At 57.1% G+C, this 26,124-nt stretch overlaps 1 protein-coding gene across 3 annotated transcripts in view; it reads left to right on the plus strand.

Moving 5' to 3' along the window:
* Window positions 1-26,124, plus strand: part of KNDC1 (kinase non-catalytic C-lobe domain containing 1) — a 66,447-nt gene that overhangs the window by 3,932 nt on the left and 36,391 nt on the right. The window contains exons 2-7 of one of the 3 annotated variants that reach the window (XM_024346705.3): window positions 3,278-3,476; window positions 4,145-4,203; window positions 19,937-20,083; window positions 20,464-20,581; window positions 23,120-23,835; window positions 25,712-25,826. In XM_024346705.3, the coding sequence (XP_024202473.2) occupies window positions 3,278-3,476; window positions 4,145-4,203; window positions 19,937-20,083; window positions 20,464-20,581; window positions 23,120-23,835; window positions 25,712-25,826 (1,354 nt within the window). Of the gene's footprint in view, window positions 1-3,277; window positions 3,477-4,144; window positions 4,204-15,532; window positions 15,709-15,799; window positions 19,624-19,936; window positions 20,084-20,463; window positions 20,582-23,119; window positions 23,836-25,711; window positions 25,827-26,124 lie in introns of those variants that run through there. The other 2 variants (XM_024346707.3, XM_024346706.3) reach the window with 2 other exon arrangements.

Raw genomic sequence — 26,124 nt, forward strand, 5'->3', positions numbered from 1 at the left:
CCACACAATTGCAAAGTGGGGACCAGTCTTTCCTGTCCTGCAAGGAACAGGTCTTAGGTGGTCCCCGCTCTCAGACCTACCCCATGGCTCACCCAGGCACGCCCTGCTACGGATGGTAAGGGGCAGGGTGGGTGGTCGGTGGGCTGGACTAGGTCATGAAGAACCCTCTGGGCCTGCCCGAGAGGCTGGGTCTGTGCCGGCAGACGGAGTCACTGAAAGCTGGCCAGCCACAACAAGGTCAGACTGTATTGGCAGGGGCAGGAGAGGCTGAAGTGTGGAAAGTCACGAGGTCCTAACCTGCCGTGGGGCCCTCGTGGGTGCTGGGCAGACAGGTGCGCAGGAGGCGGTGCTGGGCAGACAGATAGGCATCGGCCAGCTGAGGCCGGCGTTGCTATTCACAGCACGTCACCTCCTTCCCAAGTGTCTGCCACAGCCCATTAAACTCCTGTCGAGGCCACCTCGGCAGCCCCGCAGCCCGGCTGGGCGTGTTTTACTTGAGCACGAAGCTTCCTGGCCCAGCTGTGGACTTGAACCTACCTGGTAGCAAGGCTGAGAGCCCCGGGGTCTCCAAGGGCCCCTTCTGGAGGTGACTACAGGACGCCCACAGCTCAGGACTACAGGACGCCCAGATAGCTCCCGACCTTGAGGGTGGTCGTGGGGGTGTCTGCTGGGATGCGGCGGGGGGAGCCCAAGGATGTGGGATCCCCAGGCTGCTGAGTGCTGCCTGTGTCTCTCCCAGTTGTCTCGTCCTGTCCTGGCCTCTTAGGCCTGTCTGACCCCCCCTTGCTCACCCAGCCAGTGTGGATTCGGGCAAGGGGGGCTAATTCCTCTCACCTGTGCCAGAGCAGGGTGGAGGCTGCAGGTCCCAGAGGGCAGGTGACCCGGGGCCCAGAGTTCAGGCCTGGGAGCCCTCAGCACATGACAAGACCCCCTGGGTGGCCAGGCTCAGGACCCTGTGTGAGCGAAAGCCCACCCTCTGGAAAGCCCCAGAGAGGCTGAGACCATCCTGTCCCTGAGGGGAGGCTTCAGCCACAGACCCCATGGAATTCACCGCTAAAGTCATCCAGAGAATCTCCGACGGAATTCAGACACGCCCACCTCTCATGGGTGCTGGGGCTCCAGGTGTCCGGCTTCCCTGAGGGGAGGAGGGGGCTGCCCATCACCAGGCGTCTCCCCTCCGGGTCTGAGCAGGAGGGCGTGCTGTGTGCGAGTGGTGGCCCTGCTGGCACGGCTGACCTGGGCTCCCTTCCCAGGTCCACGTGTCTCGATACCATTGTGTGAGCTGGCGGCAGGCGCCTGACCTGTGAGTGACAGCCAGAGGCACCCCAGGGCCCCGCAGGGGAACGGGGACCGGCTCAGACGCGCCTCATGCTGACTCCCTTCCTCCTAAGCAGCACAACCTACGGGGTCCTCAGACTTACTTACCGCTTAGTGCACGTCTGTGCCCGTGTTTGCAGGCACGTGTGCGTGGGCATGTTGTGCTGTGTGCATGCGTGTGCCAGTGCACAGGAGTGTGTACATATGTGTGCGCCTGTGTGTGCAGGTGCATGGGTGTGTGCATGTGTTTGTGTGTACGCAGTGCCCAGGTACCTCTTTAACCAGCCTTGCAGGCGTCACTGGGAGCTTCGGGCTCTCTGGAGTCCTGAGGAGTCCTGGGCGGTGCTAAGAGGGCGGCAGGCTTGAGCCCAAATCAAACACCTTCGATCGATCACGGGCTACAGGAATGGGGCAGGGAGATTCCCGCCATAGAAAGAGCTGGAAGGGCCTGGGAAATGATGTCATCAAGCCCCTCCCTGGACCGCAAGAAGGAGATGGACGGGATGTGCCAGGACCCCAGGAACAGCCGCAGACCCAGCCCCACGGCCAGGCCCCACCGGGCGCCCATGCCCTGATCCTGTCGTTTGTTGGCCTCCTGCTTTGGTTTGAGCCCTTCATCCCTTTCCTGTGCCTGGGGGGCCTCTTGCAGTGCCAGCCACTGGGGCAGGGTAGGGGGACCGGAGGCAGGAGGTGCCTCTCAGGACATCAGCCCAGTGGCTCCAGTACAGCCAGAGCCGCCCTGTGCACTGGGGGAGGGGGGCCAGCGATGGGGGAGAAGGGGCCTCTGCCTCCTCCTCACCTGCCCCACCCACAGTGTCCAGGCTGCAGCCCCCGGCCACCCCCTCCTACCTGTACATGGGGTGCCCCGGCCGGGGAGCAGCACACCCAAGAGGGCCTTCAGCTCCATACTCGGGTGCGTGCGAGTGTGGATTGTGCAGCCTTGTGTGTTCCTGTGAGGGTGTGTGCACCAAGCGTGGGAATGGGTGTGTGCGGGTGTGCGTGTCTGTGCGTGCATATGGTCAGTGTTAGGCATGTGTGCGGTGGCATGTAGTATGTGTGTGAGTGTGAGGTGTGTGTGTGTATGAGGATGTCTGTTCTCATTGCATGAATGTGTGTGTGTGAAGCGGATGGAACTGTGAATGTGCACACGCCTTGCACCAGCGTCTGAGTGTTACTCTGTAAGCGTGCCCTGTGTTGGCGTGTGTCCGAGTGTTACTCTGTAAGCGTGCCGTGTTGGCGTGTGTCCATGTGGGATGCATGTATGGGGATGCGTGTGTCTGTGTGAGGGTGAGCACGTGTGCTAGGTGGGTATGTTTGTGCATGTGCATGGGGGGGTGTGGGTGTTGGTGGCAACCATCGTGATCACAGCTGAGCCCTCGCGGAGTCCAGGAGCCCACTCGGATTTGGAGGTGAGCCCACATGGGGGCGGCTGAGCCACGTGGAGGGAACCGCCGTGACTGTGTCCTCCGTGTGAATTGCCTGGAACAAATGTTGGCAGCGCGTGTGGTTGTAAGTCGTGTGAGTGTCAGGATCACGCCCCGTTAGCTCTGCAGGAGTCCACAGTTGGGGATGTCCACTCCGTCGCCTCGCTCATCTGTTGGCAGCCTCCACAGGCCAGTCCAGCCGTGAGCCTGCGGGGTCAGGGGTGCCCCACGGAGCAGGTGACCCAGCAGCTCTGGCCGAGCCTCCGGGAGGAAGGCCCCGTGCCCAGGCTCCAGGAGCCAACACCTGCTCTGGGCAGCACGCCGACGGTGCCACCAAATGTTCCGTGGCTCTGATGTCCAGGGAACAGCAGGACGACTCTTGAAACAAAATGAGACGTGGTCTAAAGCCCTTTCCCTGACCCACGCGTTGAAACGCTGCCACGAGTCGTCCGTTTCCCTAGGGAATCGTCTCGGTGGGCGTGCCGGGGCCTGGCTGGGGGTCCTGCTAGGCTCACGGCCAGGGCGTGTCTTGGCAGGAGAACGTGTCTCTGGCTGACATCCTCTCCCTGCGGGACCGTGGCCTCAGCGAGCAGGAAGCCTGGGCCGTGTGCCTGGAGTGCAGCCTGTCCATGCGGAGCGTGGCCCACGCCGCCATCTTCCAGAGCCTGTGCATCACGCCCGACACCCTGGCCTTCAACACCAGCGGGAACGTGTGTTTCATGGAGCAGCTCAGCGGTGAGGCGGCGGTGGCGGTGGCGGTGGGCACACGGGGTGGAGGTGCCTTTCAGGGTGGATGTGAGCACTGGCTTTGCCGGAGCGGATGCTGGGAGCATGCCCGTACCCGGGTTTCCTGTGGAGACCTTCTCTTCCTTGGGAGGGACTCAGGCTGGAGAGTGGCCGAGGGTCCGTGGGGATGCCTGCTGTGCCAGGGCAGTCACGCCTACTCTCAGACACCAGAGGGACACTCGGCCCACCCTGAGCCCCCTCCACTCAGGACTTCCCCTAAGGGCAGGCTGTGCGCCTCTTCTGTCTCCCCTGAGCCAGTCCCGCCTGCCCTGCTGTGAGTGGACGCAGACCCAGGAGGGTGGGACGCCCCTGCCTCAGTGGGTCAGCTGCTCCCACTGCGTGGCCCCTGCCCAGGAGCTGATTTTCCCTGGTGAATGTCTTCAGCTTCCTTCTTGGGAAAGCGGTAGAACCCTTCCCTCTTCCACTTTGGAACCCATTTCCCATCATAACCGTTAAGGAGCTGATTTCCCTTTTTCATGGCCTAAAATGGTCCGGGGACACCAGGTCTGCGGGGAGGGAACCTGGGGCCGCTCCCTCTCCAGGCCCTTCCCGGCTGGCGGGTTCAGGTTTGCAGGTGTGACCAGAAGCCTTCTCTCCTTCTCTCTCTCCTCCCCAAGACGACCCTGAGGGTGCCTTCGTTCCCCCCGAGTTCGACGTGACCGGGAATACCTTTGAGGTAAGTGCAGGTGGGGGTAACGCGCCACACCCCCCGTTTTACCTCTACGGTGGCCTCTGCCATTAACTCAGAAATGCACCTGCCTTGGGGCGACCTCTGCAAGTGGCCTCTGGCCGGGAGCGGAGCCGCTGCTGCCCGGTTCACTGGGCCATAGGGACGGCCTCGGGCACACCCGGCTTCGTCCCCTGCAGCGTTCTCTGTGGGCAGCTCGGACTGTGGGTTCTGTGGGCAGCTCAGACTGTGGGTTCTCTGTGGGCAGCTCGGACTGTGGGCAGAGGCTTTGGCTACGTTTGTCATCATTACCATTTTATAGCAGGTTTTCTGGAATGCGAATTTACTACACTTAACATGTTAAAAGTGACCAAAATGACCAGTGATGATCGGCAGGGAATCACAGCTCCTCTGAGGGAGTTAGCAGCCGGGCCACTCACAGCCTCTCCAGACACAAGGCCTCCAGGCACAGCTCCTGGGTATGGGTGTGGGCATGGGCCACCCTGGGGGCCTCACCGGCAGAGTCATAGAGGCTGCTGCTCCCAGAGCAGACTCCAGTGCAGCCCCTTGGGGACCCTTTGCGTGGGAGGAGTCGGGCAACGGCAGCCCAGCGCCTCGAGGTCAGCACCTGTGTGGCCGGCTGGAGAGAGGCAGAGTCACCCCGGGGCCTTCAGGCTCGATCAGTCCATCAGGCTGGGCTCTGTCCCCGGGCAGGGAGTGGCCCATTGGTGGTTCCTACTGTCACGAAGCCCATGGGCAGAGAAAGTAAAGCAATCCTTAACAAATGAACAAGTAACTAGGAACTCAAAGATCTTCCCAATAAAAGCCCATCAGCTGTGTCATGACCTTAAAATTTGACCTTGAAAGAAGAGTTTGGGGGCTGGGAATGGTGGCTCACTCCTGTGATCCCAGCGCTCTGGGAGGCCAAGGCGGGCAGATCGCTTGAGCCCAGGAGTTCGAGACCAGCCTGGCCAACATGGCGAACCCCGTCTCTACTAAAAATACAAAAATTAGCCGGATGCAGTGGTGCACGCCTGTGGTCCCAGCTACTCGGGAGTCTGAGGCAGGAGGATCTCTTGAACCCAAGAGGTCGAGGCTGCAGTGAGCGGAGATGGCACCACTGCGCTCCAGCCTGGCTGACAGAGCAAGACCTTGCCTCAAAAACAAGGAAAGAAGAGTTTTGGGATGGCTCCCCGCGCCCTGCTTACTTTCACTCTGAAACAAGTGAGGCTGGAGCCCTTCACCCTGGGAGGTGGGCAGGGTGCCCCAGGAGGCCTCTGCTGCGAGGGTCCTACATTTTAGTGCACCCCAGCGTCCAGAAACCAACTCCCTGCAGCAGTGGCCTGGTGGCCGTGACGCGGCGCGTGGCCTGGTGGCCGGGACGTGGCTGTGGCCTGGTGGCTGTGGCCTGTGGCTGTGAACGCAGCGCATGGCCTGGTGGCTGTGACGTGGCACGTGGCCTGGTGGCTGTGATCCCTGGTGCACATGAGGGAGTTTTAGTTTTGTGCTTGCGTTCCTAGTCACGTCATAATCCAGCTCAGACCTGGACATGACCTCAGCCCAGCCCGTGCCCGGCCCCCCTACTCCGTGGTTCCCCCGTGGGACTCGCATTCCTTCATTTTTATCCCGCGTTGCACGTTCCTCCAAGTCCTATTGTTTCCTCGGCGCCATTTTTAACTTTCTGAAAAGACTTGAGGCCATCTGTGATCTTCCAGGACTTCCTTTTATGTATTTCTTGTTAAACTTCATCTGCAGAGCACTGTGTGGCCATAATGTGGCACCTGCTGTGTGTTATCCCGTCGGGTGAAACGCTACATTTAAATCCCCGCTTGTCGGGGGACTGAGGGGTGCGCAGGTGTTTCCTGGTGTGTACACCAAGAACCGACCTTGGCGAGGTTTCTCTAGGGTGCATGCCCAGGAGGAAGTGTGGCTCGTGGGGCAGGTGGACGTACGTCTGTTCCTGGAACTCCCCAAGTGCAGGCCCGAGAACACGGTGTGAGGATCGCTGGCTCCTGCAGGACGTGGACGTGGCAGGGGCCTGGGATCTGGGGTCTGGCCTGGGGTCTGGGGTCTGGCCTGGGGTTTGGCTCCTGCAGGACACAGGCGTGGCAGGGGCCTGGGGTCTCACACACAGGACAGCACCGCGCTGCATCTCCTTCCTGCGTCATAGGGGATGTGGGTGAGGAGTGCATCTCCAGTGAAGGTTTATAACCCTAAAAAGTATTGTCTGCCCCTAAGAGCGTTTGCTTACGTGCGTTCTGTCTCTTCATGTTTATGATGATATAAATTAAAACCAAGACATTTTAAGTTATCTATTAATTCATTTAAAAATCACAATACCCATTGCATGTTAACATACATAACATTTTTATGAAGAATATTTTTCTTTCCAAAATTAGTGAGAAGAGTGGCATTGGGTTGCATATTTGTAAATCTTTCACGTCTGGGTTGTGGAAAACGCCTGGATTTTCATGGCAGCTTCTGCATTCAGTCGGCTGTGATATCACATCACGTGGCCCCAGCCCCAACCCCAAGCCCAACCCCAGCCCTAACCCTAACTCCACTGTACGCTCATGAGGGAATGAGATGACCAAGGCAAATGCCGTCTCAGCATCATTACAGGAAGAGTTTAACCTCTTGAGCCACACTCAGAGAAAAGCTGGCTGACAGTGTCCTCTGCTGAAAAGTAGTTGCTCGATTTTAATATAATCAAATGTTTTAATGCTTCTTCTACTGTTAGGGTCTAACCTTCACAAGAAACCTTTCCCGTTTCAAGGTTGAGCCGATAGTCACTGATATTTTCTACGAAGAGTTTTAAGTTTTGTTTCACATTTGATCCACCTGAAGTTACTTTAACGTTGTAAAGTTTTGCTGTAGGTGTCAGATATAGTTTATTAGATTTTCCTCAGGAATGTGATGTTTTTTGATTCTATTCTAAAATTCATTGTCCTCTTTTTGTTTTGTTTTGGTTTTGAGGCAGGGTCTCACTCTGTCACCCAGGCTAGAGTAAATTGGAGCAATCACGGCTCACTGCAGCCTCCACCTCCTGGGCTCAAGTGATCCTCCCACCTCAGCCTCCCAAGTAGGTGGGGCTGCAAGTGTGCACCACCATGTCCAGCTAATTTTTTAAAATTTTTATAGAGATGGGGTCTCACTCTGTTGCCCAGGCTGGTCTTGAACTCCTGCCTTCAAGTGATCCTCTCTCCTTGGCCTCCCAAAGTGCTGGGGATAAAGGCATGAGCCACTGGCCCCGGCCAATTGTATTGTCCTCTTTTTAATTACATTTTTCTGTTTGTTTGTTGCTAGTCTACAGAAATGCAATGCACTTTTTTTTCTTTCGAGACAGGGTGCAGCACAGTGGCATAGCTCACTGCAGCCCCAAATTTCTGAGTTCAAGCAATCCTCCCACGTCAGCTTCCTAAGTAGCTGAGACTGTAGGCACACGCCACCACACCCAGCTAATGTTTTTATTTTTATTTTTGTAGAGGCAGGGTCTTGTTAGGTTGCCCAGGCTGGTCTTGAACTCCTGGGCTCAAGTGATTTTCTTACCTTGGCCTCCCAAAGTGCTGGGATTACAGGCATGAGCCACTGTGTCTGGCCACAATTCACTTTAGTATCTTTATTTTATATCCAGCCATCTTGCTAAAGTTTTTTTAATATTTCTAATAACTTACAGATTCTTTTAGTTTTCCTATTTAACTGATCAATCACTGACAAAGAAACAAGTGTTGGTTCCTCCCATCCGATGGTCCTGCTACAGGTTTTCCTTCCTTCTCTTACTCGATGCAGCAAGGGACAGCAATGAGTCTTGGAACAGAAGCAGTGTGAGGCTGGGCACTGTCCCATCTCAGGGAGAAACTGACCACTCCCCACATCCCCCATTCTAAAAAGAGCGCTTTTCACCTTCCTCATCCAGAATGGCGCCCGCCTCCACCGCGAGTCCCCCTTGATGCAGAGTTTGATCGTGAATGTGTGTGTCAATTTTACAAGATGTTTCTTCTGCATCCTTTGACGTGATCCTTTAATTTTTTCTTAAGATTTTCATATTCACATCTTTATTTTCTTATATTAAATCATCCTTTCTTACATAGAAAAACCTAAATTGGGCAAGTGTCTTGCCTTTTGTATACACTGTTTAATTGGATTTACTAATGCTTGTTTCAGATTGTTGCGCATATTGGAGTGGACTGGCGATTTCCCATTTTGTTGATGTTTTCACCGGCCTCAGGATTGTTCTAATCCTGTATAAGCAGCACCCCCTCCTTTCTTTGTCCTGTTTATCTAAGAATGGGATGATCTGTTCCTTGAAAGTCTGGTAAAACTCACTTACAGGGCCACCTGTTTTCTTTAGGAAAGATTTTTAACTACTGCTCAGTTTTTAATAGCTACAGGACTGGCTGGGCACAGTGGCTCACCCCTATAATCCCAGCACAGGGAGATTTGGGGAGGCCGAGTCAGGAGGATCATTTGAAGACCAGAGTTAGAGACCAGCCTAGGCAACAAAGTGAGACCCTGTCTCTACACAACATTTTAAAAATTAGCCGGGCATGGTGGCATGTACCTGTAGCCCCAGCCACTCAGGAGGCTGAGGCGGGAGGACTGCGTGAGCCCAGGAGTTCCAGGCTGCAGTGAGCCATGATTACACCACTGCACTCCAGCCTGAGCAGCAGAGTGAGACCCCACTTCTTAAAAAAATAGTTATAGGACTGATCTCTGGTGTTTCTTACTGAGTCAGCTGTGGGTCTGCTTTTTATGTTTGTGAAATCTCTGGCCTTCAGCTGCAGGTGCTCTCCTCTTCAGCCGCTGCATTAGCTGCAGGTCACCCCGATTCTCTGATTGGCCAGTTAATTTGTGCTTTCTCTTCTCAGTCTCGCTAGGGGTTTAGTTCATTCATTTTTCCGAAGAGCCTCCTCTGTGTCCCGTCTGCTCTCCTGGCCTGTCTGTGTTTTCTTTTCCATTGATTCTTGTTTCTCATTCTCTCTTTTCCTCCTTGTTCTGAGTTTAGGATCCATCCCTTTTCTGACTTGAGCTGGACACTTAGGTCATTGGCTTTCAGCTTTTCTTCCTTTCCAATATCAGTAAGAGTACTTAAGGCTATGAATGTTCCTCAGCATGTAGGTTTTGTTGCATCCTATGAGTTTGCTGCATAATGTTTGCATGATCATTTCCTTCTAATTTTTTTTATTTCCACTGGGATTTCTTCTTTAGCCCCTGAGTTATTTTAACAATGTGAACAGATTGGTTTTTTCTTACTTTTTATTGAGATATACATGCAGAAAAATGCATATATCACAAACATACAACTTGAAGGATTTTCACACCGAACATCTGTGTAAGCAGCACCCAGATGGATGGCAGCAGCTCCTGCCTGTTCCCCGGGTCACTGTCTGGACAGCGCAGAGCAGAGGTTGTGGTTTTCCTGTTTTTGTGCCTCCTGTGGGCGGGCTAGTCCTCCACCCAGCGTCACGGGTGTGAGATTTATTCCATGTGGCCATGGAAAGCATTTATTCCCAACAGTCATCTCTAAACTTCCAAACACACTAGGGCTTTTATGTGTCATTTTCATTCTCTTCTTAACTTCTCCAGCCTCCACCCCATGAGGCTTCCCTCTCCACCCCGCTGCCCTGAGCACCCATGGGCTCCAGTGGCCTGGCCTGGAAGACTCCGACCCCTCCCCCATCACTGGTCTGTTTGCTTGGCGTTTGCTTGGCATTCATCCACGACATGCAGGCTTAGCAAGTGTCTGGGCTCACAGACAGCAGGGTGAGTGGGGTCCTGCCTCTTGCTGGTTCTGGTCTACACAAGTGACAGACTTGATGTGAGACCCACAGGCTGGGGATCCAATAATGCTGGGACATGAGAATGGAGCCCCAAGGCTCTTGTTTGCATCAGAGGCCTCCAGAGGCCACTGTGAGAAGGTGGAGTTTAAACTGGGACCTGAGGTTGAGTAGGGTTCACTGAATGAAGATGGGGAACTCGCAACACGGAAGGAAGGGCGGTGAAGATGGGGAACTCGCAACACGGAAGGAAGGGCGGTGAAGATGGGGAACTCGCAACACGGAAGGAAGGGCGGTGAAGATGGGGAACTCGCAACACGGAAGGAAGGGCGGTGAAGATGGGGAACTTGCAACACGGAAGGAAGGGCAGTGAGTGGGAAGGTTGCTGATACCACCGGGTGTGTAGCAGGCAGTGTCAACCAATAACTAACCAGAAGGTTATTTGCTGAGTTATTTTCTAAATAAATGGATTGATGGTTGGAGCATAGATGATTGATGATGGATGAATGGAGGGATGGATGAGTGGATGGCCAGGTGGATGGATAGGTGGATAGGTGGGTGGATGGGCAGGTGGATGGGTGAATGGACAGGTGATGGTGGATATGTGGATGGATGGGTGGATGGATGATGGGTGGATGAACAAGTAGATGGTGGGTATGTGGATGGATGAATGGGTGGATGGTGGGTATGTGGATGGATGAATGGGTGGATGGGTGGATGGTGGATATGTGGATGGATGGGTGTATGAACAGATGGATGGTTAGGTGGATGCATGGGTGGATGGATAGATGGATGGTTAATATGTGAATGGATAGGTGGATGTGTGGATGGGTGGGTGGATGGGATTATGAACAGGTAGGTGGTGGATATGTGGATGGATGAGTGGGTGGATGGGTGGATGGTGGATATGTGAATGGATGGGTGGGTGGAAAGATGGGTGGAAAGGTAGATATGTGGATGGATGGGTAAATGGATGGGTGGGTGGATGGGTGGATGGATGGATGGTGGATATGTGGATGGATGGGTAGGTGGATAGGTGGATGGACGGATGGTTAACATGTGGATGGATGGTGGGTGTATGGGTGGATGAAAAGGTAGATGATGGATATGTGGATGGATGAGTGGGTGGATGGGTGGTTGGTGGATACGTGGATGGATGGGTGGATGAACAAATGGATGGATGGGTGGGTGGATAGATGGGTGGACAGGTGGATGGTGGATATGTGGATGGATGGGTGGATGAACAGATGGATGGTTAGGTGGATGCATGGGTGGATGGATAGATGGATGGTTAGGTGGATGCATGGGTGGATGGATAGATGGATGGATAATATGTGAATGGATAGGTGGATGGGTGGGTGGGTGGGATTATGAACAGGTAGGTGGTGGATATGTGGATGGATGGGTGGCTGGATGGGTGGATGGTGGATATGTGAATGGATGGGTGGGTGGAAAGATGGGTGGAAAGGTAGATATGTGGATGGATGGGTAAATGGATGGGTGGGTGGATGGATAGATGGATGGTGGATATGTGGATGGATGGGTCGGTGGACAGGTGGATGGACAGATGGAGGGTTAATATGTGGATGGATAGGTGGATGGGTGGATGGATGGTGGGTGTATGGGTGGATGAAAAGGTAGATGGTGGATATGTGGATGGATGAGTGGGTGGATGGGTGGATGGTGGATACATGGATGGATGGGTGGATGAACAAATGGATGGATGGGTGGGTGGATAGATGGGTGGACAGGTGGATGGTGGATATGTGGATGGATGGGTGGGTGGGTGAACAGGTAGATGGACATGTGGTTGGATAGATAAGTGGATGGATGGGTGGGTGGGTGGTTGTATGTGTGGAGGATGGATGGGTGGATGAATGGGTGAGTGGGTGGATGGGTAGATGAATGGATGAGTGGATGGATGGGTGGGTGGATGGTAGATGAACAGGTGGATGGGTGGATAAGTAGATAGATGGGTAGATGAACAGGCACATGGATGGGTGGGTGGATGGTTGGGTGGAGGATAGATGAGTAGATGCATGGGTGATTAAATGGATGGGTAGATGGATGGATGGATGGATGGGTGGATGAACAGGCAGATGGATTGATGAGTGTATGAATTGATGATGGGTGGAGGATGGGTAGGTGGGTGGATGGGTGGATGAACAGTCGGATAGGGATGGATGTGTGGATGGATGGGTGAATGGACGGATGAGTGTATGGATTAGTAGAGGATGGACGGGTGGAGGATGGGTTGATGGATGGGTAGGTAGATGGGTGAATATGTAGATGGATGGCTGGGTGGATGGGTGAGTGGACGTGTGGATGGGCAGTTAAGTGGATGGATGGATGGGTGGGTGGATGGATGGGTGGGTGAGTGGATGGGTGGATGGGTGAGTGGATGGGTGGGTGGATGGATGGATGGGTGGGTGAATGCATGGATGGATGGGTGGGTGAATGGATGGGTGAGTGGATGGATGGATGGGTGGGTGAATGCATGGATGGATGGGTGGGTGAGTGGATGGGTGGATGGATGGATGGATGGGTGGGTGAGTGGATGGGTGGGTGAGTGGATGGGTGGATGGATGGATGGGTGGGTGAGTGGATGGATGGATGGATGGATAGATAGATGGGTGGGTGAGTGGATGGGTGGATGGATGGGTGGGTGAATGGATGGGTGGGTGGATGGATGGATGGGTGGGTGAATGCATGGATGGATGGGTGGGTGAATGGATGGGTGGATGGATGGATGGATGAACGGATAGATAGATGGGTGGGTGAGTGGATGGGTGGATGGATGGATGGGTGGATGGGTAGATACATGGATTGATAGGTGTATGAACAGGCAGATGTATGGGTGGATTTGTGGATGGATCATGGGTGGGTGGATGTGTGGAGGATGGGTTGATAGATGGGTGGATATGTAGTTAGATGGGTGGATGGATAGGCGGATGGATGGATGGTGGATGGGGGATGGGCAGACGGATGGATAAGTGGATGGATGGGTGGACGGATGGGTTCCAGGTGCCTGGATGGAAACAAAGGGGAATGGAGGGAAGGAATGAATACCCTGGCTTTCCATGTGGTATGGAGATAAGTTCTATTCTCAAGGCTGTGGGAATCACTGTTGAGAGCATGATCCCAGGGGGGTTGTTGCTGGTCTCCTGCCCTCTGTGTGTGCAGTGCCTGGTAGGCATATATGCAGTGGGCCCTGGCCATCTGGATGCTCGGCCGGGTTTTCAAACCTCTGGTCCATAGTTTTGCCTCCACATCTTTGCCCAGGTTGCTCCTTTGACCTGGAGTGTCCTCTCTTGTCTTCTCACAGCTTCACTCACATCTCCATGGAATCCTCCCTGACCCATAGCCCACAGAGGCTGGCCCCACTCCAGTTCCTTGAAACTTGCTGTAGTTTTGCTAATGTGCTCTGGGTCCTCAGGTATTAGATCCCCTGGAGACCGGGGCTGTGCTTGGTGCTGCTCAGCACCCCTGCGTCTAGGCTGAGGGAGGTGCCGTCTGGGGTTATTCTGCTCAAGCCATTGGCCACAGCCGAGAATGCTGCTGCCCACTCTGCAGGAACACTGTCCACGGTCAAGCTGAGCACAGCTCGGAAATGTGCAGACGTGCCCGAGCTGGCCTGGTCAGGCCATGGCAGGGCCAGAATTCAGATGCAGCCTCTGCCATCTGAGTCTACGTTCCCTGCTGCCCTGCATGGCAGCTGACCCAGCCCACAGCAGATCACCCAACTGTGCACCAACCTCTGCTCACCCTCTTCTGCTGGGGACCCATGCAGCTGCTGCCTGGCAGAGAATGTATCCATGTCCATGTCCAATTGTGTGTCTGTGTCTCTGTGCACATGTATACAGTATAGTGTGTCAGGTGCTCATGTATGTAGTATAGTGTGTGTGTGCATGGTGTGTGCATATGCATGCAATATGATATAGTGTGTTTTGTGTGCACATGTATGTGGTATGGCATATGTCTGTGTGCATCTCTGTAGTGTGTGCATGTATGTAGTGTGGTGTGTCATGCCCGTGTGTACATGCATCATGCTATGTCTGTGGGTTGTGCACACATGTATGCAGTATGGTGTGTGGTGTGTTTCAAGCACACGTGTGTATGATGGTGTGCATGTATGTAATGTGGTATGCATCTTGTATGCCATGTGTGCACACATGTAGTATGGTGTGTCATGGTCACATGTGTGTAATGTGTGTGCATGCACATAGTGTGTGTCATGAGCACGTGTGTTGCATGTGTACATGCATGTGGTGTGTGTATCGGGCACATGTGCATGTGTGTGCATGCACGTAGTGTGTCGTGAGCATGTGTGTTGCATGATGTGTACATGCATGTGGTGTGTATATCATGGGCACATGTGTGTAATATGGTGTGTGTCCATGCATGTGGTATGGTGTGTTGTGGCCACATGAGTGTTGCATGGTGTGCATACATGTGTGTGGTATGGTGTGTGTAGCATGCCTGTGTATGAACTATGGTGTGTGCATGTTTGTGGTGTAATGTGTGCGTGCATGCATGTAGTGTGTTATGTGTCATGGGCACGTGTGTAGCATGTGTGTGTAGTGTGCATGTATGTGCAGTGGAGTGTGTGTGCATGTGTGTGCAGTGTGGTGTGTGTGCAAGCATGTAGTGTGTTATGTGTCATGGGCACATGTGTAGCATGCTGTATGTGTGTAGCGTGCATTTGTGTGCAGTGTGGTGTGCATGTATGTGGTGTGTGCATGCATGTCGTATGTGTCATGGGCACACGTGTGTAGCATGGTGTGTGTAGCGTGTATGTGTGCAGTGTGGTGTGCATATGTGCAGTGTGTAGTGTTCATGTGTGTGGTGTGTGTGCATGCATGTAGTCTGTGTCACGGGCACACGAGTGTATCCTGTGTGTAGCATGCATGTGTGTGCAGTGTGGTGTGTGCATGTATGTGGTGTGTGTGTGCATGCATGTAGTGTGTTGCATGTCACAGGCACACGTGTGTAGCATGGTGCGTGTCTGCAGCACTGGATTGATCCTCAGTCTTTGGGTGAGGACAAGGCTTTCAGTGGATAGTGCTTTTTATTTTTTAATGTTCACGACAAAACATTTTAAACATACAGAAAAGAGAGTAAGAACAGCATATGCGAAGCTACATTAGCGAAACTACAGCAAGTTTCAAGGAATAGACTTTCCACCCAGCCTCGGATTTACCCGAAAAGATCAGGCCCCTCTTAACAAGTAACCACAGAGCCTCGGCCACGCTCGGAAACGTTCAAGCCACTCCCAGCCTGGGTGGGTATGGACTGAGGGTTCCGGTCCCCCCTCTGCTGCCCGAATCTTGCTCTTCCAGCCATTTCCCCATGGGATCTGAGTGAGATCCGCACACCTGGCTGCCTCTGTGCCTCCTGAGTCTCTCATGACCCCACACCCCCGACTCTCTTTCTTCCTTGTGGTTTTTGTTGAAAACCTGGTGGTTTGTCCCTAACGCCAGGTCCAGGACAGTCAGGGGTGCCGTAGGACTCAGGTTCCTACCAGGGCCCGCCGGGGACCTGTGGTGTCTGCTCCCTGACAGCCGTCAGCAGCCACCATGAATCCTGGGAGCCGCCACAGTAGTCCTCACCTTGGTTCGTGAGCAGGGCTCCCGCTGTCAGGAGAGCCGCCCTCATCGACGCTGGGCAGCCGCAGCAGACAGTCCCTGTGGACAGAGAGGTGGGAGGCTCGACTCCTTCTCTTCATCCACCTGTTTTCAAAGCAGTGAGTGCATCCTGCGTCCTCCAACGCGGACCAGTGAGCTTGGTTTTATGATCTTATGAATTTAAGATTTGCACGTCTTTGATAGGATTTGGTCCGTTCTGCTGATTCCACCTGAAGCTCAGAAGGCACCCCGGTCCTTGGGACGCAGCTCTGCTGGGCTCTGACCCACTTCCTGGTGTGGCAGGACGCTCCAGCCCCTTCTGTGGGGTTCCTGCCCCAAATCTGATCAGCCATTTGTCTGCAGAGCCCTGGCCAGTGAGGCCCTGTCTGGGCCCAGGCGGCCCTGGGAGCCCCCAGGTGCATGTTCACAGTGTCCTCCTGAGGCCCGGGCTGTGGTGGACCCACCACGCTGAGTGCTGCAGCCGCAATTCTTCTTTGAACCAGTCACCTCAAGTCCACTGGAATTGCTTCCCAGGGCCACGAAGAGCCTCCCAGGGCTGACCTGGACCCTGATCCAAGAATGTCCAGCAGAGCAGAGGAGGGGCTTCCTGAAGCGAGACTCGGGAGAGTGTAACCCGCTTCCTACCCCCTAGAGAGGTGGCCTTTTCAGTTTGGAGAAAAACTTTAACCAGTGTTGAACTGAAACCCATTTGGCTTGACCGCGTTTGCTCAGGAATCGCATCTCGTGGGGAAGTTTTCACGTCCACTTCACGTGGGTGGCCAGGCCCTGTCCCCACTCGAGGCGAGAGCCACTGGGATGCCCATCGCAAGCGCAGGTGCCGTGGGAGCTGCAGGCTTTGGACCACAGAGAGGCCCGGAGCAGGAAGCTGCAACATCCACCTCCTCGACCCGGCTCCCCGTCGCCCTGTGGCCTAAGGTGTGATCATTTCATGCCTGATCGGCCTCCCTCCAGCCTGTTCCCTCCGCTGACGGCCAAGCCCAGCCAGGCAGGGCCACTCGGTGCTCCCAGGACAGCGTCCCAGGTTTTCTGGCCCACAGGCCTGGAGAGTGGGCCCCACCCTCCCTTCCTCTGCCGGACGCCTGCCCGTGGTCCAGCCTCGTCCTGCTGCCCTGGGGCCTCCGAGGTCCTTGTTTCCTGAGAGGAGCCTTCCCTGGCAACATGACCCCCAGGGAACTCACTCAAACGGCTGCTCTTAGCCGGTGGCTCAAATACTGCAGCTTCTGATTCCAGCACAGTTTCTCACAGAAATCTGTTTCTCCATGTATCGCTGTCTCCTGACCCCCGCGGGCAGCACACAGTTGTGTTTCCCTCCTTCAGGGCGCACCATCCTTCAGGTCAGAAGCTTCCAGAAGGCAGAAATGCTGAGCTCCCTGCATCCGTGCAAGGCAGACCCCGTATGGCTCTGCACCTCGAGGGCCGACTGCGTCCTCTGGGCTCCAAGGGGCCCCTCGCCGGCGGTCATGCAGAGACCTGGAGATGTGAGGCTCCGCGGCTGCAAGGATAGCGTCTCAGGGGCAGGAGGAGCCCTTCCTTACGGTGCCAGCCGGAGGGTGCCCTCCAAGTTCACACCCCAGAGAGTGAGGCTTCAAACAGATTAGGTCTGGATATTTTAAAATTATAAAAATATTAGCAGAAACAAAGGAAAGCTGCTGTCGCCTCGGGGTGAAGAACATCCCCCTGCAAAGCTGCTGAAGATAAACAGGTCAGATTCCACACATGGGCGCTCAGAGCTCTTGGATGTGAGAAGACACACGCACAACGTTAGAAGCTGGCAACACACACAGCAAGCGTGTGTGCGGCGCCCAGGCTGAGGCCAGCCCTGATGCGCAGGGGCGCTCGGCAGTCCTACCTCAGCGGAGAAAGCATAGTCCTTGCATGGAGACTTAGAGGAAAAAATTAAAACTGCGAGTAGATACGAACAGATGCTTGGTCTCATTCATAATTACAAAAATGCAAATTAACTCGACGAGTGAGTTTACTCTAACAGATTGGCAAAGCCGCGGAGACTGGCTGCGGCTGGTGAGTAAACCGGACGGTCATTTATCAGGAGGGTTTGTCGCAGCTGTCAAAATTGTAAGTGGAGGTGACCTGGGACCCAGCATCCCCCTTCTTGGAATTGAGGCTTTGCACACCTGACATGGCTGCACAGATGCCACATGGGGCACCCACAGACGCCACACGGGGCACCCACAGATGCCACACGGGGCACCCAGGGAAGTGTCGGTCATGACAGCAGAACATGGGAAGCACCCACAGCAGCATCAGAGCGGAGGGGACAGACCCTGTGTGCCCAAACATGCATGTCACAGGTACCCCAGGGAGGCGGACCCTGGCCCAGGCACGAGAGGCTGGCAGGTCCCCCCTGGATGGCACAGGAGACCCGAGGAGTTGGCAGCAGAGCAGCTATTGGGGCTCCTGGCCCAAGGTGCAAAGTCAGAGACAGTGGCTGGGGCCGGTGCCAGGCGAGCCGTGAGGGGACAGGGAGGTGCCAGGTCCCCTACCAGAGGTGCGTGCACAGCAGGGAGTCTGTGGGGATGGCCAGCGGCCAGGGGCCTGGCTGGTGTGCCAGGTGGGCTGCCCCAGGGCACCAGGCAGGGTGCAGGAGGGAGAGAGTAGAGGAGAAGCAGAAACCAGCCTGTGAGGGAGGCAGGGCCAGGCATGGGACAGAGAAGGTCAGCTGGGGTTCCTGACCAGGAAGGAGATTCACGCCATGAAAAAGCCAGGATGCAGGCAGAGTGCAGCTGGGGAGAGAGAAGAGATGCGTGTCCAGCTGTCTGTGCTGGGAGTGCACGTATGTGTCTGCATGTGTGCCCGTGTCCAGACCAGGAAGCCCCAGGACCATCCACACACACACACACACACACACACACACACACACACACCAGACTGTGGAAGTGGAGCCACCTGCCAGGCACAGTTTATGCCCCAGAGAAGAAAGTGTGGGGTGCTGGGTGCGCCTGGTTTCTTCTCTGTGACACTTTCTGTCTTGTTCAAATAAGACATCTCAGGAGAAAAAGGAGTTTGAGGCAGAATTGGATGAGCTTGGTGATAGTGGTTGGAGCCGGGCTCAGGTGGAGTCAGGGGCCCTGGGATCTGGCTGGGTCCCTGCAGCCTGACCCTGAGACAGACCCTGACAGAGAGGGGGAGTCGGCCAGGATGACCAGCTAGCCTGGGGCCGCGGGATGCAGGGCTTTCTGTGAAGACTGGATGCTCCGCTGGTCACCCTGGACCTCACGACGGACTGGGGAGTTGGGTCTCAGGGTTCTGTGACGATATCTTGAGACCACCCAGGGAGAGGCCTGGAGCCAGGGCAGCCCAGGACACGGGTGTGCGTCCACTCAGCCAGCCCAGGATGCAGGTGCGTGTCCACTCAGCCAGCCTGGACTAGAGTGGACACTTGGGAGCACAGGTGCGGGGACAGAGCAGGCCCTGGGTCAGGTCCTGGCTCCACACGTGAGCTGTGTGACCTGCGACGTGGCCCCAGGCAGGTTCCTGAGCCGCTCTGCGTTCTGCTTCCTCTTGTGGGAAAGGTGAAGCCCCACAGGCAGCCGTCCTGGGAAGAAGTGTCCAGGCCTGCAGTGCGGCCGTGTCCAGGGTGGACCTCGTGCAGAGCCCACCTTCTCAGGCAAGGGAGGAAAACCCAGACTTTCAAACAAAAAGAAAAACCCATCTTTCCTTCTACTGAAATCCAGTTTTTGAAGTTTTGAAGTTTTCGACCTAAACACTGAAAGGCCAGAGGAGTCTGTGCCCCTCCAGAAAGCGCAGAGGGGCAGGGCCGTGGCCGTGGCCAGCACAGATCTAGGCCCAACTGCGCGGGCGGCGAGGGTGCAGGCAGTGTGGGCGCAGGCGGTGTGGGCGTGGGCGGCATGGGCATAGGCGGCAAGGGCATGGGTGGCATGGGTGCGAGCAGTGTGGGCACAGGCGGCGTGGGCACAGGCGGTGGGCACAGATGGTGTGGGCACAGGCAGCGAGGGCATGGGTGGCATGGGTGCGAGCGGCATGGGCGGCGTGGGTACAAGTGATGAGGGCGTGGGCGGCGTGGGCACGGGCAGCGTGGACGTGGGTGGCGGCAGGGGCGGCAAGAGTGTGGGCGGTATGGGTGTGAGCAGCGTGGGCGCGGGCGGCGAGGGTGGCGGCGAGGGTGCGAGCAGCGTGGGCGCGGGCGGCAAGGGTGTGGGCGGTGTGGGCACGGGTGCTGCTTCCCCTCAGGGGAATCTCACGATCCCTGAAACTCGAGCTCCTGGCCCGGAGAAGTGCTGGCCGCGGTCGGGGTGGCGCACACGCACAGACTCTGGACCTGACGGCCTGTCGTGCCCACAGGCGCACATCTACTCTCTGGGGGCCACGCTGAAGGCCGCCCTCGAGTACGTGGCAGAGCCCACACTGGAACCCAGGCTGAGCCAAGACCTCGAGGCGCTGCTGAGCCGGATGCAGGCGGAGGACCCCGGGGACCGGCCGGACCTCGAGGTAAGCGAGGCTACCCTGGGCCACCCCAGGCTGTGACCCTGACCCCAGAGGCCTGGACACCGTGTGCTCACCACACCCACGCCCAGCAGCCTCACCTGGGTTCCGCGACCAGTCTCATGGCACGGCATTTTGCTTAAAGGAGGACTTGGTTTTTTATTGTCCATTTTTGTTATGAAAAGGTTTTGCTTGTGACAAGCCTCCTGATTCTCTGCAACCCAGACGTGCTGCCTTTTCATACTAGAAAATGGGCAAGGCAGGCGCAGGCAGGCTCTGGGGACTGTCCCCAGGTCACCTTCAAAGGATCCGGCCGTGTCGGGTGGGCAGCTGCGGGAGATGTCCCCTCCTCCGAGCCTTCCTGTCTGAGGTGTTCACGTCCCCAGAGCATCATCGCGCTGTGTGAAGAGAAGCTGCAGCTCACATCCTCCTGTCGCATGTGCCGGAGCCTCTCTGCTGTGGGGAGGAGGGTTCTCTCCATCGAGTCCTTCGGAGCGCTGCAGGGTGAGTTCTTGAACCCACACGCGTGCATCCTCCTGCATGCACATATACCTGTGTGCCATGTATGCACACGTGCACATGCTAACACACCCATGCGCACACACTGCACACACACCCATACTGCACACACACCCATGCACACACATGCCACACACACCCATGCACACACACTGCACACACACCTATGCACATGCACACCCATGCTGCACACACCCATGCACACACACCCATGCACACACACTGCACACACACCCATGCACACACACCCATACTGCACATACACCCATGCACACATGCCACACACCCATGCACACACTGCACACACACCTATGCACACGCACACCCATGCTGCACACACCCATGCACACACACCCATGCACACACACTGCACACACCCATGCACACACCCATACTGCACACACACCCATGCACACACGCCACACACACCCATGCACACACACTGCACACACCTATGCACATGCACACCCATGCTGCACACACCCATGCACACACACTGCACACACACCCATACTGCACACACACACCCATGCACACACACCCATGCACACACACTGCACACACACCCATGCACACACACCCATACTGCACACACACCCATGCACACACACCACACACACCCATGCACACACTGCACACACCTATGCACACGCACACACATGCTGCACACACACCCATGCACACACTGCACACATGCTACACACACCCATGCACACACGCTGCACACACACCCATGCTGCACACCCATGCACGCTGCAACACACCCATGCACACACGCACACACCCACACATTCACAGAGATCACTCACGTATTCACACACTGACAGTCACACACGAGTGTTCAAATAGATCACATGTGCTTCGTACACACATATTCACTCTTGCTCACAGTCACACACATGCAAATTCAGGCATGCCTGTTCACATTGCACATGCCCACACCAGAATGCACACATTACACGCCCGTGCTCATGCCTACCACGTCCACTGCCTCACACGTGGTCAGACACGCAAACATGCTGGTCCTATGCACACACCCATTTCCACACTCTCATGCGCATCATGTTGCCTGTGCCAGCCTTGCAGGCACCCACGCAGGCAGAGGTGACTCAGGCTCAGCTTCAGAAGTCCGTGGCATTGGTGCTGGTGTGGCATTGGTGCCGGTGTGGCATTGGTGCCGGTGTGGCATTGGTGCTGGGCATCTGGGTGTTAGTCTCATGGGCATTTCAATAAACGGATGGGTTGTTTCACAACTGAATTTCACCTGCCCCCACCAGGGGTGCCAGGTGGGTGCGTTACAGAGCTGCAGCTGCAGCATCTGGGGCGTTCGTGGCTCACGCATATTCTGGTCTCTCTCAGGCCGCCTTTGAACAGAGGCCGTGTCTGCATTGGCATCGCTGCCTGCAGCACGGAGCCCTGTGGGGCCTCAGGATGGTAGCCGGGGCACAGCCACGAGGAGCCTCACGGTGGCCGGCAGGGCCCTCCCTGCTGAGTGAGCACGTTTGCAGCACAGGGTTTGTGCTGCTGCGGGAGGGGTGCAGTGTGGAGTAGGCAGTGTGTGCAGTGTGGAGTAGGCAGTGTGGAATAGGCAGTCTGTGCAGTGTGGAATAGGCAGTGTGTGCAGTGTGGAGTAGGCAGTGTGGAATAGGCAGTCTGTGCAGTGTGGAATAGGCAGTCTGTGCAGTGTGGAGTAGGCAGTGTGTGCAGCGTGGAGTAGGCAGTGTGTGCAGTGTGGAGTTCGCAGTGTGTGCAGTGTGAAGTAGGCAGTGTGTGCAGTGTGGAGTAGGCAGTGTGTGCAGTGTGGAATAGGCAGTGTGTGCAGTGTGGAGTAGGCAGTGTGGAATAGGCAGTGTGCGCAGTGTGGAATAGGCAGTGTGTGCAGTGTGGAGTAGGCAGTGTGGAATAGGCAGTGTGGAGTAGGCAGTGTGGAATAGGCAGTCTGTGCAGTGTGGAATAGGCAGTATGTGCAGTGTGGAGTAGGCAGTGTGGAATAGGCAGCGTGTGCAGTGTGGAGTAGGCAGTGTGTGCAGTGTGAAGTAGGCAGAACAGAGCCACACACAGCAGAGAGAGATCAACGCCATGTGTGGGAGGCGGCCGCTGACGGCCGTAGCCACATCATCCAGGTTCTTCCTGTGGGGACTCACGTGTGTAATCCTCGAGGAAAACGACGTGCCTTTGGATGACATAATTAGGTCCAGGCTCCCATAGGAAGCCCCAGTGGGAAGCCCCGCCTGGCCTGGGGGAGAGGCAGCCCCAGCCTCTAATTAGCCAGGATGACCTGATGAGTGGGGCAGGCGAGGAAGGCGGGAGCCCCCCCTGTGAGAGCCTGGGTTGGGGTCTGTGATCGCGGGAGGGGAGGGGAGGGGAGAGGTGGGAGGGGAGGGGCGGGAGCAGAGGGGAGGGGAGGGGTGGGAGGAGAGGGGTGGGAGGAGAGGGGAGGGGTGGGAGGAGAGGGGAGGGGTGGGAGGAGAGGGGAGGGGCGGGAGGGGCACCCAGCCGTGACCACATTTTGCTTGTGCCCAGATGTCAGCGAGAGCAGCTGGCGGGAGAGACCTGCCCCAGGAAACGCTGGGCCCAGGAGGCCGCCCGGGGACCCCAGCACTGACCCAGAGGTTCTGCCAACCCCCGAAGGCCCAGAGTCTGAGACCAGCCGGGGCCCCAGAGCCTCCCCAACAAAGGCTCTGCTGTCCACCCCGGTGAGAAATGGCGAGAGCCACAGCCGGGAGGGGCTGGCCGGCCTCGTCCTGGATGCCGAGCGCACCCTCGGGGAGCTGGACAGAGACGCCCTCAGGAGAAGCCGCCTGCGGAAGGTGCAGACGTTCCCTAGGCTGCTGTCCGACAGCCCCGAGGCCACCCTCTGCCTGCCGCTGACCCGCGGGAAAAGCCAGCTGCCCATGTCAGAATTATTCTCTCCAGACCCCAGGAAGGCTTTTCTGGACAGGAAAAATGGCCTTTCTAGCTTCCAGGCTCAGCCCAAATGCAGGCTGTGGCCGGAGCAGGAGCCGGAACACCAGCTGGGACGGGTTCCCTGTGCAGGCCGCAGCGCGGACAGGGGCCCTGGGGTGCCCGGCAGTCCAGGACAGCCCGAGACTTCACACCCCAGCCAGGGGCCAGCAGAGGCCAGACCCCCACCCTGCCCTGCAGACCCTCGAGATGCTAGCGGCGAAGCCCAGACTCCCAGGGACGATGAGAGAATTCCAGAAGGAGCCAGGCAGCTGGAAAGTGCAGCCGCGGAGCAGGTGGGTGCCCGGGTCTTGTGTGTGGGTGGAGGGGTCGGCGGTCAGTGAGTCCGGGGCCGGGCCTCTCCACAGATGCAAACGCTTCGTTTAATTCAGAGAATTAACCTTCACCCTCGCTCCATAATTAAAGACATTTTCATTGAGCTGCCCCGTTTCTGAAGGAAGCTGTGGCTGCGGCTGGGGATGCTGTCACCCAGGCATGGCCTCTCAGGTAGACGTTTGCCTCTGGATGACCCAGAAAGCAGCCGCCTCCTCAGCCCTGCCCGGCTCCTCGCACAGCCCCGCACGGCCGTCCGGAGGGGTTAATTTTCTTCCGGGAAGCAAGGCCAGCAGCCCCGGCTCCGTGATGTCATTTCAGGGGCTCCGTCTCCCCAGTCCTGATGCTCACAGCCCTCCTCATCTTCCTATTCTGACGGTTTAAAAGTTAGAAACCAAAGCTGTGGGTTGAGCTTGCTCATCTGTGGGGCTTGGTGGTGTCAGTGCTGGGCCACCTCCGCTGCCTCCGCAGGGACGCTGGGATCTGGTGCGGCTGCCCGGACGTGGCCTCCACACAGGATGGGGCCTCCCCAGCCCAGTGCTGCCCCTGGTCAGCTGCTCCTCACGAGGGATGGAGGATGCTGTTGGAGCCAGTGTTCTGGGGGGCCTGGCCCGTCGGCCCCTCTGTCCAGCCGAAGACGCTTGGGCCAAGGCCTGGCCAAGTGCATTTTGCCCTCCTTGGCTCCTCAGTGAGCCACCCCCAGCTGTGTCCCTGTGAGCTCCTCAGGGCAAGGACACCTGAAGTCAGTGGCCTGCACGCAAGTCCATCTGCAAGGCAGCGCCTGGCCCGGGGACAGGGGTGCCCTCAAGCCACCAGGCCTCGTTGATCTGAAGGACAAGGGCGCAGTGCCCCATCGCCCTCCACCACTCTCCCACTGCTCTCCCTGGTGGCACGCCTTCCCACGCACAACAGCCTACCTTCCCGAAGGGCACACGGAGGCACAGGGTGGCCGAGCCACCTGTTGGAGGGTGGACTTTGGTCCCAGCTGCCCGTGAGGCCTTGGAGTGGAGAGCGGCCTCCCAGGCTGAATGCACGCCTGGTGTCACGGTGTGTGTGTATGTGAGAAAATGCACCCAACAAAAGCCACCACTTCAACCCTCTGCAAGAGCACAGCTCAGCGGCATTGGGTGTGTTCACGCTGTTGTGCAGCTGTCCTCATCAGCCCACACGAAACCCCAACCCCCGAGCCCGCCCCCTGCACCCCGTCCCACCCTTCCCCTCCATGAGCCCGGCCCCCTGCACCCCGTCCTGCCCTCCACCTCCATGAGCTCCGTCCAGGGGCCTCGTGGGAGTGGGATGGACAGAGCTGTGTGTCTGGTCTCTTCACTGAGCCCACGGTCCTCACGGTTCCTCCCCAGGGAGCCTGCGTGAGAACCCCCCATCCCTGTCCCGAGGCCAAGCGCCATCCACACTGCCCCTGCGTCCGTCCGTGGATGCCTGGGTGCTCCCCGCGTTGGCTATTTCGAGCCGTGCTGCTGGGAACATGGGTGTGCACGTATGCGTGAGCCCTGCCCTCGGTTCCTCGGGGAATGTGGCCGCGTGGAACTGCTGTCACCTGGGAGGTGTATGTTGAGCTTTTCAAGGAACGGCAGCACTGTCGTCTGCAGTGGCTGCACCGTGGGACGTTCCCACCCACAGGGCCAAGGGTCCCAGTCTCCCCACGGCCCCCACACGCTGGAGTTGACTTAGGGACCTCCCTAGCCCTTCTGTCAGGTGTGGGGGGCGCCTACTCAGGGGCTGAGTGGGCCTCGCCCTGGCCTGTCCCCCGGACATGCCTCTCCAGGCGGCGGGCCCTGGCAAGGGGTGTCCACACTGACCTCGCCGCTCTCCTGCCCACAGTGGGTGTCCCTGCAGGAACTCCTGTCCCAGCTGGGCCGGCCCTTCCGGGAGTACGAGCTGTGGGCCCTGTGCCTGGCCTGCCTCCGCGCACTGCAGACACGCCCTGAGCACCCAGGTGACGCACCCACCATCCCATCCCCCCCGCCGTCCCCACCCCCCACTGCTGTTCCACCCCCCACCGCCGTCCCACACCCCCGCCATCCCCACCCCATCCGCCGTCCCACCCCCCCGCCGTCCCACCCCCCCGCCGTCCCACACCCCCCGCCGTCCCACACCCCCCGCTGTCCCACCCCCCACACCGTCCCACGCCCCCCACTGTCCCATCACGCCTGCCGTCCCATGCGTAACTGGCCCCCACCTGAACCAAGGGACCCAGGGGCAGCCAGAACAGTGTCTCCGGTGAACGGAACGGG

The sequence above is a fragment of the Pan troglodytes genome, chromosome 8, assembly GCF_028858775.2.
Source record: "Pan troglodytes isolate AG18354 chromosome 8, NHGRI_mPanTro3-v2.0_pri, whole genome shotgun sequence".
NCBI lineage: Eukaryota > Metazoa > Chordata > Mammalia > Primates > Hominidae > Pan > Pan troglodytes.